Source organism: Melanerpes formicivorus, unplaced genomic scaffold, assembly GCF_026170545.1.
Source record: "Melanerpes formicivorus ecotype bairdi unplaced genomic scaffold, bMelFor1.0.p_v2 SCAF_1, whole genome shotgun sequence".
Lineage (NCBI taxonomy): Eukaryota > Metazoa > Chordata > Aves > Piciformes > Picidae > Melanerpes > Melanerpes formicivorus.
Window position 1 is genome coordinate 66,987,475 of NW_027142353.1, and position 13,675 is coordinate 67,001,149.

General features: G+C 43.0%; 1 protein-coding gene across 1 annotated transcript in view; it reads left to right on the top strand.

Annotated features, from left to right (window-relative positions):
• The window catches only part of LOC137446580 (trichohyalin-like), a gene marked incomplete at its 5' end in the record, with an annotated part of 275,413 nt that overhangs the window by 206,502 nt on the left and 55,236 nt on the right, over positions 1-13,675 (top strand). Inside the window, one exon of the mRNA XM_068149376.1 lies at positions 818-983. Within this exon, the coding sequence (XP_068005477.1) occupies positions 818-983 (166 nt within the window). The remainder of the gene's footprint in view (positions 1-817; positions 984-13,675) is intronic.

The following is a 13,675-nucleotide window of genomic DNA, read 5'->3' on the forward strand; positions in this document are numbered from 1 at the left end:
CACTAGGAGAATACATCTGGTTTGGTGTCACAGAAAGCAAGAATCTGTCGGCTTCCAAGGCTCAGCTCCAGAAGGGAATGTTTCTCAAGCAAGTGTGTGCAAGATAACATATGCTAAATAGCTAGGAAACAGCAAAAGCCAAATTTACTCTTAATAGGAATTGGACTAGCTTCCACATCTCTTGAGTTTGCAATGATTTTCAGCAATGAGCCCTCCCTCAACCAACATAATATCCTTTGAGAGGAGAATGATGGAAGGATGTTTATCTTTTTGTTGATGCTGGAGCAGGTAAAGGGAATTCTCAGTTTTTGCTCTGGTCTTTTGGAAGCAGTTGGATCTAATTTGGAACCACTTTTGCATTTACTGCTTTTTAAACAAGCCTTATGTTTGCCAACCATGACTCTTCAGATCCTGATCAAATGTTCACTGCTGGTATTTTTTTTTTCCCTAGGAAATCTTGGGCAGTCCTTTATGGTCTTGCTTCATGCTGTAGGGCTGGGGAGGTAAACAAAAATAGAACCATAAGGAAGATCATAACCTTAAGTAATACCTCTGTCATAACAGAGTAATGACTCACTGAAGTTTGCCTCAGGAATATGAATGCATTTGTCCTGGTTTATGCTTGTCCTTTTTTATCCCTCAGAAATTCCAAGTGATTTGGATGAGTTACATAATTGGACATCTTTGAATATCTTTTGCATTCATTAATTTCAGGGAAAAGGAGATTTTCTAGGGTGTGTTTAAATTGAAGCTTCTTGGGGGGGGGTCAGGAGAGAGGGGGATAGATTAGTTGGAATGGAATGGAATGGAATGGAAGAGAAGAGAAGAGAAGAGAAGAGAAGAGAAGAGAAGAGAAGAGAAGAGAAGAGAAGAGAAGAGAAGAGAAGAGAAGAGAAGAGAAGAGAAGAGAAGAGAAGAGAAGAGAAGAGAAGAGAAGAGAAGAGAAGAGAAGAGAAGAGAAGAGAAGAGAATAAGAGAAGAGAATAATAGAAGAGAATAATAGAAGAGAATAATAGAATAGAATAATAGAATTTACCAGGTTGGAAAAGAGCTTTGAGATCATCGAGTCCAACCTATCACCCAACACCATCTAATCAACTAAACCATGGCACCAAGCACCCCATCCAGTCTCTTCCTAAACACCACCAGTGATGGTGACTCCACCACCTGCCTGGGCACCACATTCCAATGGCCAATCTCTCTTGCTGGGAATAATTTCTTCCTAACATCCAGCCTAAACCTCCCCTGACACAGCTTGAGACTGTGTCCTCTTGTTCTGGTGCTGCATGCCTGGGAGAAGAGACCAACCCCCACCTGGCTACAACCTCCCTTCAGGTAGTTGTAGAGAGCAAGAAGGTCTCCCCTGAGGGTCCTCTTCTCCAGGCTAAGCAACCCCAGCTCCCTCAGCCTCTCCTCACAGGGCTGTGCTCCAAACCCCTCCCCAGCTTTGCTGCCCTTCTCTGGACACCTTCCAGCAACTCAACATCTCTTTTTTTCCCCTTGGGATAAAATAACATCCCATGATTACTCTGCGTGGTTGCCACAACTAGCCATTTGACCTAGATTGGAGGGAGATTATGATGGAAACAGGTTAACTAATGACTGGTTAGCCCTAATGGTTTACTTTTATGTGATTAATTCACATAGCTGAATAGCTGAGTTAACACACTACTTTACAAACAAAATACTTATTATTACAGGATCGTCATCAACATCTGGGTTGGACTCGATGATCCTTGAGGTCTCTTCCAACCTCAGTTATACTGTGATACTGTGATACTGTGATAGTGTGATCTTGTTGTAAATTGACTTGAACATTTTTTCAGTGGACATTTCTATTGTTAAAACCTAAACACTACTAGATGACCCTTAGGAAGGTTTTGAGCCACACTAGCCTAGTGTAATGCAAACCTTGGAAGCACCAGAAGCATGCAGCCCATCATGAGGAAAGAAGCTTCACCTGGAGAAACCACTGAGAACAACAAAACTTGGGAGGTATGAAGATTGCTATAGGTGTAAAGGCAATCCAAACAGCAACAAAAGGACACCTTTGAAAAAATAGTTTCTAGTTTTGATTGTGATTTAGCATAACACTGGTAAGGTTGGGTAAGAGAAAAGAATTAATCAAACCTACCTTGTTGGACTTTTTGTGGGGGTGGGTCACTCCTCCCAGACAGCCTGTGGCGCAACAAGAGGACACAGCCTCAAGCTGCACCAGGGGAGGTTTAGGCTGGATGTTAGGAAGAAATTCTTGACAGAAAGAGTGATTGGCCATTGCAATGTGCTGCCCAGGGAGGTGGTGGAGTCACCATCCCCAGAGGTGTTTAGGAAGAGACTGGATGAGGCACTTGGTGCCATGGTTTAGTTGATTTGATGGTGTTGGGTGATAGGTTGGACTCGATGATCTCCAAGGTCTTTTGCAGCCTGGTTAACTCTGTATTCTGTAAGAAGCCTGGTTCTTCCCTCACATTTTCATACTACTAAAAATACTTGCCCTGATTTAGACAGTTTCTATTATCCCTGACTTTGCCCAGTCAACCACATGTGTCATGGCAGGGGAAGGGACAGAGTTTTACCTTATTTTCTCTGAGAGGTTCATGTGGTCACTTTATTATTGAAGAAGTTCATGTGGTCACTTTATTATTTCCTTTCTCTCTTTCTCTCTGCCCTTCTCCAGTCACATTTTAATGGGAAGTTCAAATGTGCTCTCCAAAATAACCAAATTTGTGCATACTTTTGCCTGTTCAGTGCTCAGATGAAGGTGAAGACTGAAATGTAAGTTGGACATCTTAGTGAAATCCAAGAAGGGAGAACACTACCAAATAGCTCAATCAGAGATTGCTTCAGGAAGAACTCAAGCCCAGCAAATTCAGGGGCAATCAAGCCTCATTAGCTCTGATTCTCTGAGAAGGGTTTCTTTTTTAATTCCCTTTTTTATAGGTACTTATTTTTACAGCTATTGTGGTATGCTGGGTTTCACAAGACTGACTGAAGCCTGAAGACAATGTGAGTGTGTCCCCTGGCTGCAAAAGGATTTGGGTCAAGCCCTTACGCAGCAGGGCATGGCAGATTTCAGGAGCCATAGATGTGTCTTTGTGTAGACAGTCTTTCTGCCACTGCTCTTTCATTGTTAACATTAGAGTTGGTTTATATATCACAATGGCAGTCAATAGAAATGGCAATCAAAAGTTAATGATGTATTTCCAGAAGCTAGAATGTCTGCCTTCAGGACTTCTATCTTAACAGTTTAGTCTCACTGAGGTTTATATCTCCTTGTTGTTAAAGACTACTCTTGCCCTCTCCAGAGAGAACACCAATACAAAACCCTTTGTGAGCTAACCCTTCAAATGGATTTCTTCACTCCCCTCCTCCTAACAACCAGCTCAAGTTTTTGCTCACAGAGCTCCTGGCATAAACCATTCCACAGACAGAGTCTCTGCTTTTACTGCTTTCTTTCTAACAGTAGGCAATTTATTTACTGAAGACCTAACAATTTTCTACTATTTTGACAGGCTACATGTTAGCATGTCTTCATATTGTCCAGCTGTAGGAAATGAGGCTCCACCCAAGCTCCTGAACACCATAATTCTGTGATTCCTTTTACCTGTTATACAGAATAAAACAGAAAGGAAGGCTGCTGAGTTTTATTTTCACCCTCCAAATCCAACACACACCAACTAATGCTCCCCACTGCCTTTTCTGCTGACATCTATTGTTAGAAGTTCAGTGTTGAAGGGGCCATTCAGCTTTCCATCAACTGTCTGTGAGACTAACAATACTCAGCCCCCTTCAGATCAGGCCAGTCTTTCACTACCAGCAACTCTAGACCTGCCTCTTTTGCATTCAGGCTTCCAAAGATCTCATCTTGTAAGTACCTGGGAAGAAACCCTGTCATCAGAAATCCACAGCTCACAACTTCTTAAGCTACTGGCAGCTGCAAAAGAGCAAAACTGGACAAAAAGGAATTTGTAAAGTGTGCTCCTGCATAACACAAGTTACATAAAATGTGCTGGTTGTACACTGGATCTGCTTCTCATCCATATCACTGCCAGTGAGGCTGGGACAGGGCTTGTAATCACTGGTGGTGTAACAGAGCAGACATAATCAAGCACCTGCTACTCAAGCTGCACTGGGGGGAGTTTAGGCTGGAGGTGAGGAGAAAGTTCTGCACAGAAGGAGTTGCTGGCCATTGGAATGTGCTGCCCAGGGAGGTGGTGGAGTCACCATCCCTGGAGGTGTTCAAGAGGGGATTGGATGTAGCACTTGAAGCCATGGTTTAGTTAGTGATGAGGTGTTGGGTGATAGGTTGGACTTTATGATCTCTGAGGTCTTTTCCAACCTTATTGATTCTATGACTCTATAACTCATTCTGAACATTAACAATGAAGTGCTTTAACTAGCCCAGGGAACCTGAAATCTCTCCTGTTCTGCAGCACTCTGAAGCCAGAGGCTGATAGATGGAACTCTGTTCTTTGTGAAACTTGTCTGCTAGACAAAAATATAATCAAATCCAATGATTTGGTATGCCTCAGCTCAGGGCTGTGTTCACACTCTCTAGAAACAGCTAGCACAGAAGAAGAATCCTGACAGATTACTACGGCACTTCTTGTAGCACCAGTCAAATTCACAGACTCAGAAAAGCAGAGGTATGAAGGCACCTCTGGAGATGACCTGATTCAACTCCCCTTATCTAGAGTAAGCTCAAGTAAGGCAGGCTGCTCAGAGCCCTGTCCAGCTGTGTTCTGAGTATCTCCAAGGACCGGCATGCCACGTCTGTGAGCAATCTGTTCCAGCCTTCAATCATGCTTACAGGAAAAACATTTTCTCTAATTTAGGCTACATCTTAGAAAGAGGACAAGTACCTGATTTGAATTATTAAAGGGACTAGTTATAAAAATGTCTGTAAAAATAAGCTACAATGAAGGAATGTTTCTGTGGGTATATTAGTGGGATAAATCACAGCTCAAAGCTGAGTCAAAGCTGCAGGGTGACAGTAAACTGAGATTTATGCACTATCAGAAGCAAACAGCCTGGAAATCTATGGCACAAATAATACTCTAATACACATGGGTACCCCAGAGAGATTTCCTTCTGTTATGCTCAAAATCCTATTTATGGGCAAAGAGAAAGACACCTTATATACAAAGCCAACATTTTATTCATAGCATAAATGAAAACTTGACAATACTAATTATTAGCCTACATATAATGAACACCAAAATAAAGGTGAGAGTCATAGAATCAATAAGGTTGAGAAGGACCTCAGAGATCATCAAGTCCAACCTGGCACCCAACACCTCAGGACTAACTAAACCATGGCTTCAAATGCCACGTCCAGTCCCCTCTTGAACACCTCCAGGGATGGGGATTCCACCACCTCCCTGGGCAGCACATTCCAGTGGCCAATTATGCTTTCTGGGAAGAACTTTCTCCTTACCTTAAGCCTAAACTTCCCCAGGCACAGCTTGAGACTGTGTCCTCTTGTTCTGGTTCTGGTTACCTGGGAGAAGAGACAAACCCCTACCTGGCTGCAACCCTCCCTTTAGGTAGTTGTAGAGAGCAATAAGGTCTCCCCTGAGCATTCTCTTCTCCAGGCTCTCCCCAGCCTTGTTGCCCTTCTCTGGACACGTTCAAGTGTCTCAATGTCCTTCCTAAATTGAGGGGCCCAGAACTTGGGTTTTTATATATACATATGTTTGTGTGTGTGTGTGTGTGTATGAACTGGTTATATATATGTATGTGTGTGTACATTGTTGAAAGAAAGGGAAAATATACCTTTAACCACACACTGGTATCTTTGGCAACACTCAGAGGGTTATGGTCAGTGGCTCAGAGTCAAGTTGGGGGCCTGTAGCTAGTGGCATTCCACATGGATCAGTAATGGGTCCAGTCTTTATCAGCATCAAATACCTGAATAAAGGAACAGTGTTCCTTCATTGACTTTGCTTATAATACAAGACTGGAGTGGCTGACACACCACCAGGCTGTCTGCCCATTCGGTGAGACCTGGACAGGCTGGAGAGTTGGGCAGAGAGGAGCCCCATGGTATTCAACATGGGCACATGAAGAGTTCAGTGTTAAGGAAAGAATAATGCCATGTGTCAGCACAGTTTGGGGTAGACCTGCTGGAAAGGGGGAAACCCATGTTGGAATGGAATTAGGAATGACAGTGACTTGCAGAGACTGACTGAAAACAGCGACAGCAAACACAATTTGAGTAAGAGAAGATGTGCAACTGTCCATTTCAGGCAGGAGAATTTCTAGGCTGTCAGGTGAATCTATGGAATAGGAAAATTTCCTCCAGGTTTTCCACATTTATTTTTTCTTAATTTGAGGTATGTGGGACCAGGGATACAGCAGAGCAATGGCTTCAGATTACGTCTTTGATGGCTGTATCTTCATGTCTGTGTCCCAACATAAGAGATACTGAAAATAAACCTTATAATGCACACCAGAACCTGCAACTTAACTGCCATAAATAGTGAGCTAACTTACACAGAATATTAAGATGGAAAAATCACTGCTCCAGAGGAATAGAGCAAGAAAGTCTGAAGAGTTTTGCTTTTTAGAAGATTGGCCTGATTTGAGTTAGAGCAGAACTAATTCTGCTCAGTGACCTGACTTTACAGCTGGGTTTCTTGTAAATGAATGCACTTTCTGAAGTGAACATCAGGGTGTCTGCTTCTAGAAGTGATAGTGCTTGATATTTATAGTTACTACTAAGGATTGGTATCCTGGACAGTATGTAGAAAGGCTTTTGCTTATACTTGCTCCTATGGAGGAAAAAGGTCACTGCTAAACCTTGTATAGTAAGTCAGGAGTGCAGAAAGCAAGAGGCCATACCTGCAGGAAGAACAAACAAGACAGGGGACCCTGAACTGACCAACAAGGTTCCCAATCTATATGCAACAAATTCAGTACAGAGCTGAGAGATTATAAGGGTTAAGCCTCTTCTTCAGAGGCTGGTGTTTGAGGAGAACTCATTCTGCCTTTAAACCCTCTCTGTGTGTTCCTGAATCCAGTCCCAGAATCCAGCTCCCAAATCCAGTTCCCATCTGCATTGAGTCCAGACTTGGACTTCCTCAGTGCATGCCCAGAGCATTCATGGGGGCAGTGATGTAATTGCCATCAGGCAGGTTGCATTCTGTATTATATTTGCATATGTTTGCATACATGTCTTTATATTGTTATTATTTTCATTAAAGCTGTTTTCTTTTCCATCCCATGTGTCTTTATTGCCTTCCTCTTCCTCTTTGGGAAGGGAGAGGTGTTAATAAAGAGTGTCCATCACTTATCACTAGCCTGGAGAAGAGGAGGCTCAGAGGAGACCTTATTGTTCTCTACAACTACCTGAAGGGAGGTTGTAGCCAGGTGGGGGTTGGTCTCTTCTCCCAGGCAACCAGCACCAGAACAAGAGGACACAGTCTCAAGATGTGCCAGGGGAAATTTAGGCTGGAGGTGAGGAGAATGTTCTTTCCAGAAAGAGTAATTGTCCATTGGAATGTGCAACCCAGGGAGGTGGTGGAGTCCCTGTCCCTGGAGGTGTTCAAAAAAGGATTGGATGTGGCACTTGAAGCCATGGTTTAGTTAGTGATGAGGTGTTGGGTGATAGGTTGGACTTGATGACCTCTGAGGTCTTTTCCAACCTTATTCATTCTATGATTCTATGATTTTGCCTAGTGGTTGACCCAGCCCTAACCCTTGACAATAAAAGATACATACACTTGTGCCAGGTAAAGCAGATAAAGAGATCAGACTGCCTGAAAGTGAATAATGATGACAAGAGAGATCTAATGATATGAATGTATCCCACAGTTTCTCTTTCAATCTGTCTTAGTCTGCTATGGCAGAAAAATCAAGGAGAGAGTTTTAGTCTGAGGAAACAGAAGAATCATCAGAAGCTGGGAGTAATGGAGTTTCCAGCTAATACAGTAGGATGGAATAGAATAGAATAGAATAGAATAGAATAGAATAGAATAGAATAGAATAGAATAGAATAGAATAGAATAGAATAGACCAGACCAGGTTGGAAGAGACCTTCAAGATCATTGTGTCCAACCTATCAACCAGTCCAACACCACCTAATCAACTAAACCCTGAACAGACTATCTAGCTCTTGAATTAAGCTAAATGCAGTAAGCTAAGGGAATAGTCTCGTGTGGTTCACTGCAACAATGTGGAACTGAAGATGTGAAAGTAGAGGGCAGTAAGGTGGCACTGACCACTGAAAAATTGCTTTTGTGCCCAAGGATTGGAAAGAAGCAGAGCAGAGACAACAGACTTCAAAAAGTGGCAAACTCAGAAATTTCATAACTGGGAAACAAGTCAAAGAGAAAAGAGATCTGCAGTTAAACCCACAGACATTTAACTCAGGTGGCAGTGAAATCTTTTTTAACTATAAGCTTGTTTAAACTTGAGGAGAGATCTCCTAGGGAGATTTTAGTCTCTGTCACTGGAGATTTTTAAGAGCAGCTCAGAGAATCATCTTCAGTGAGGCACAGATCTGGCTCATCCTTCCTCTGGAGTGGTCATGTTGTCCTTCCTGAATTGTCTCCTGCTGATTTCTTTGATTTGTTATCATCTGTGCTAATGAGCTTCTCCAAAACCCTGTTTGCCCTCTTTTTGCTGTGTTTTCCTTAGGGAATTCCTCACGTGAAATGAAAATGTATTCCTTTACTGGGGACTCTTTTGCTCTAAATCCAGCAGTATCATAGTATCAGTCAGGGTTGGAAGGGACCACAAGGATCATCTAGTTCCAGCCCCCCTGCCACAGGCAGGGACAGTTATGAAATTGATAGCAGTTAGGCAGCAATAAAAGCTTTCTGCCTTCCCTTCTCAAACCAGCTCTGCTTAAAGAAAAAGGAGGCCTATTACACCACGTATAAAGTATTGATCTGAAGCACACTAAACCTGCACAAGGGGTGAGAAAAGCTGAGATTACTGTTTGGAAAAGGTCTGGCAGAGTTTGCTTTTATTTTGTTATGCAACACTCTTGTTTATTGTCATTTTATTGCCTGTTTGGAATATGGATGAGCAATCCTCAGCTGATCTCCCATAAAGCAGAAGCTCTCTGGATGCCCTTCTTGAATGCTTGAAGTTTTCATAACAAAAAAGAGATGTTTGAAATGTACAGTGTGCTGTCAGGCAACTTGTCTTTGTAAACACCTACTGCTCAGTCCTCCTTCCATTTCCCTCAGTTACAGCAACTCTCACTAGAACTGGAATTTAGGTCATCAGTGGCATATCATTCAGATTTTATTTGATCAGGAGGAAAAGCTGATAAAGAAGGGCTGTCAAATGCATCCTGGCAAGCTTAGCAGAATTTTTAACAGGCAGTCTCACCTAGCATAAACCAAGGAGTTCATCACGGGAATTCCTTCCCACAGAACTCTGTATCATTGTAAATAAATGTCTCCATCTAGCTAAAAACAAGGTTGCAAACACATTTTATTTAGCACTAGCTCCAAAAATTAACTCAAATCAATGCAGTTCTGACCTCCAGATTTTATGTGCTTGCTTCTGGAGTGGAATTTAATGTTAAACAATAATTTGAGAAGGCATTAGAATAACTACAGGAGAGATCCAGAGGGACTCAGAGCCCAGGAGGAATACAGAGGTGATTCTCCCCCTGTGCTCAGCACTGGTGAGGCCAAACCCCCAGTTTTGGGCACCTCAATAAAAAAGACATGGAGGTGCTGGAGCGAGTGCAGAGGAGGGCAACAAAGCTGGGGAAGGGTCTGGAGATTAAATCTTAGGAAGAGCAACTGAAGAAATTCTTCCCAGAAAGAGTGACTGGCCATTGGAATGTGCTGCCCAGGGAGGTGGTAGAGTCACCATTGCTGGAGGTGCTTAGGAAGAGCCTGGATGAGGCACTCAGTGCCATGGTTTAGTTGATCAGATGGTGTTGGGTGATAGGTTGGACTCGATGATCTCAAAGGTCTTTTCCAACCTGGTTAATTCTATTCTATTCTATTCTAAGCTGGGGCTGAAGGAGTCTGAAGAAGAGGAGGCTAAAGGGAGACCTGATTGCTCTCTTCAACTACAACTGAAAGGATGTTGTAGAGAAGCTCAGGCTGGTCTCACAGGTAATTAGTGATAGAACAAGACGGAGTAGCCTCAGACTGCAACAGGGTAGGTTTAAACTGGACATCAGGAAAAATTGGTCACAGTAAGAGCAGTCAGACATTGGAATGTGCTGCCCAGGGAGGTGGTTGAGTCACCAACCCTGAATGTGTTTAAAGGTCACTTAGATGTGGTGTGTGGGGATATGGTTTAGGGGTGAACTTTGTAGGGTAAGGTTAATGGTTGGACTTGATGATCCCAAGGGTCTTTTCCAGCCTGAATGATTCTGTGATTCTGTGACTTGGATGGGTTTGAGAGATGAGCCCAAGCTAACCTCACAGAGTTCATAAGGCTAAGTACAAGATCCTACACCTGCCTGAGGTCTTTTCCAATCTTATTGATTCTATGATCCTACAATTCTCAATGGAAACGGAAAGTCCCCAGGAGCTTTCTTCCTGTCAAAAAGACATGAGAAATTTGTGGCCTCTGATTACCTTCCCTTGCATGTAGGTTTGTGCTTCTCTGTGTGCATGGTAATCCATAGATCTTATGCATGCTCACAATCTTGTGGAAGTTTTTTAGACTTACTGAAATGTGTGGCTGAATACTAGTGAGGAGCACTCACCGGTAGAAAATCAGCTTAATTTTCTTCTTCATCTGTTTTCATTTTTCTCCTTTTCCCTTGAGGGATTCATCCCTCATCTTATTATAACTTTGTGGCCATTTACTGCAAAGTTTTGGTACATTTCCTTAGTGGAATTCAGTTATTGCAAGTTGTAAAGTGATATTTTTGCATCCATTTGTGACACTGACTTCTACAAAACCCATCCAAATGACCATTGCTTTCAAACAAAGATGGGAAAAAATACACTGCAAAAGCCAGACTTCGGTTCTGGTTGAGGAAATTCTTTGACAGAGACAGAATGATTCCATTGTCTAGGGACTGAGTCCTCACCTGAGGGGAAAATCACCTCCTGGCTGTAACAATAATTTAATAGAAGTGACTGGCAGACAGCCCTCTGCCCCTCCACTCTCAATGGTATATGCTGTCTCTCAACTGAGAACTTGTGGAGCACATCTTGCTCTTAGGAGATTAACACATCTTTAAATACTTCAAGTATAATGGTACAGCCCCCATTGGAAAGGCTGAAAGCTATTCAATCAAACAGATGAGCTGGGTGTCAAGGCAGTCCCCAGGGAAGCAGAAGTTTGGACACCTTCAGGCAAATTTAGAAATAGAATCTATATCTGCCACATCATAGGGGAGAAAAAAACCTCACCAACCACCAAGCTGCCAAGTATCAGAAGGAAAGGAGTTTGCAGCATATGCTCCTGCTTTTGCTTAGGACCAAACCCAGCAATTATGCTCTGGAAATTCCTCCCTGATGCCTCCTGGAGTCAGCCTGAAGGAATGCTGCACTTCTGAGCAGAATGTACCTCATGAATAAATCACACCACAGTAGGTTAAGACATCTAAAGTTTTTTAAAGCTATTTAGGCACTTAAAGGTGAAGGCAGACATTTGTCTGTGGGATGTGTTTAAGAGCAGGCTGGATGAGGCTCTGGCCAGCCTGATCTAGTGTGGGGTGTCCCTGCCCATGGCAGGGGGGTTGGAACTAGATGATCCTTGTGGTCCCTTCCAACCCTGACTGATACTATGATACTATGATACTATGATCTTCACAAGCTCCTAGATGTCTAAATGCAACCTGCAGATTGCATAATGAGAGGTTTGACACTTAATGCATTCAAGAATCTCACTGGTCTTTACACACTCTACCCCAAAAGTCTAACTCTGAATTGAGTTTTCAGCAAGCCTGGCTGTTTTTTCCCCTCTTCATCTCTGCTTCATGCTGCCTTGGCTTTCGCAGCGCTGTGTGCTTCATTGGCCCTGGGGCAGGGAAGAGAAAAAGTCATATCCGAGGAATGCCTCTTTGGACACACATTGAGAGTCTGCTTCCAGTTCAGAATGAATTCCAACAGCACTGATGGCACCAGGACGAAATCTCACTCTGCACAGTCGCTGCCTGGTATTTATAATGAAGTCTCGCTTCACCAGGTAGTAAATAGACAAAACATGAGTGTACCTCTCCAGAGAGGGAGGAACCCAAGAGGCTCAGCATCTCTGCACTCCCTTGCATATTGAAACCACCAAGGGTATGCAGTCCTGCGGCGAGCCGTTTGGGAGCTCACATGTGCTGTGATATATAGATCTAATACTTCACTTTGCAGAGAGATGGTTTATTTCCAGCAGTAAATATGATGTTTGTGCAATGAGAATGGGCTATTGCAAATTGTTATAAGGCCACTGAATAATTGAATTATTGCTCATCAGGGGGCAGTGTAATTTGTTACCGGTGTGATTCCAGCACTCTGAATCAAAGTAATTACCGTCACGGTGTCATTTAGCGAGATCATGCTATGAAGGTCTCTACAAAGAGAGAGGCAATTGCTGAAAGGATTCTGTTGAAATAATGGCACCAATTCAATTCGTCCTCTTGCTTCATTCACTGCTGCTCTATTATACAGCTAAATAGCTCGTTCAGCTCTGCTTGGCTAGACCCACAAACCCGAGCTTTGAAAACAGTGTCTGTGGAAGAAAAACTGCGCAGCTTCTAAGGGAAAAGCACCAAACAGTCATTTTTAGCCTCACAAACGTGCAAATGGCAAGGGGTAGATTAAATTTATGAAAAAGAAAAGAACACAAAGGCAAATTTTAACATCCTTTGAAATCAGTGGTTGGATTCCACCAGGGGTTTACAGGTTTTCTAACCAGGTTAGAAATGACCTTCAAGATCATCAAGTCCAACCTATCACCCAACATCATCTAATCAACTAAACCATGGCACCAAGTGCCTCATCCAGTCTCTTTTTAAACACTTCCAGGGATGGTGACTCCACCACCTCCCTGGGCAGCACATTCCAATGGCTAATCACTCTTTCTGTGAAGAATTTCTTCCTAACAGCCAGCCTAAACCCTCCCTGGCACAGCTTGAGTCTTTATCTTCTTGTTCTCTCACAGGTTGCCTGAGAGAAGAGACCAACCCCCACCTGGCTACAACCATCCTTCAGGTAGCTGTAGATGGCAATAAGGTCTCCCCTGAACCTCCTCTTCTCCAGGCTAAACAACCCCAGCTCCCTCAGCTGCTCCTCATAGGGCTGTGCTCCAAACCCCTCACCAGCCTTGTTGGCCTTCTCTGGACACATTTGAGCAACTCAACATCCTTCTTAAAGTGGACACAGTACTCAAGGTGTGGCCTTGTCTGGTGTAAAGAACCAGTGGGAGATGCATTAAGACTGCTTCAAACCACAGAGCAGTCACTTACAAATCTCATGAACCAGGCCTCAGAAAACTGTGAAATTAGAATAAAAATTAGACTAAAAATTAGAATAAAACTCCCAAGGAGTCATTTTTAAAAACAAGCATTTCAGAGTTATTTTTTTGAATGGGTGCCTGCAAAGTGTAATTACAAAAGCATCCATGTACCTGAGTCTCTGTTGTGCTACTTTAACCACATCTTACTCTTTAATGCATTTATTGCCACGGCCTTTCTGTGAGATAGGACAATCATAGAATCAATAAAGCTGGAAAAGACCTCAGAGATCATCAAGTC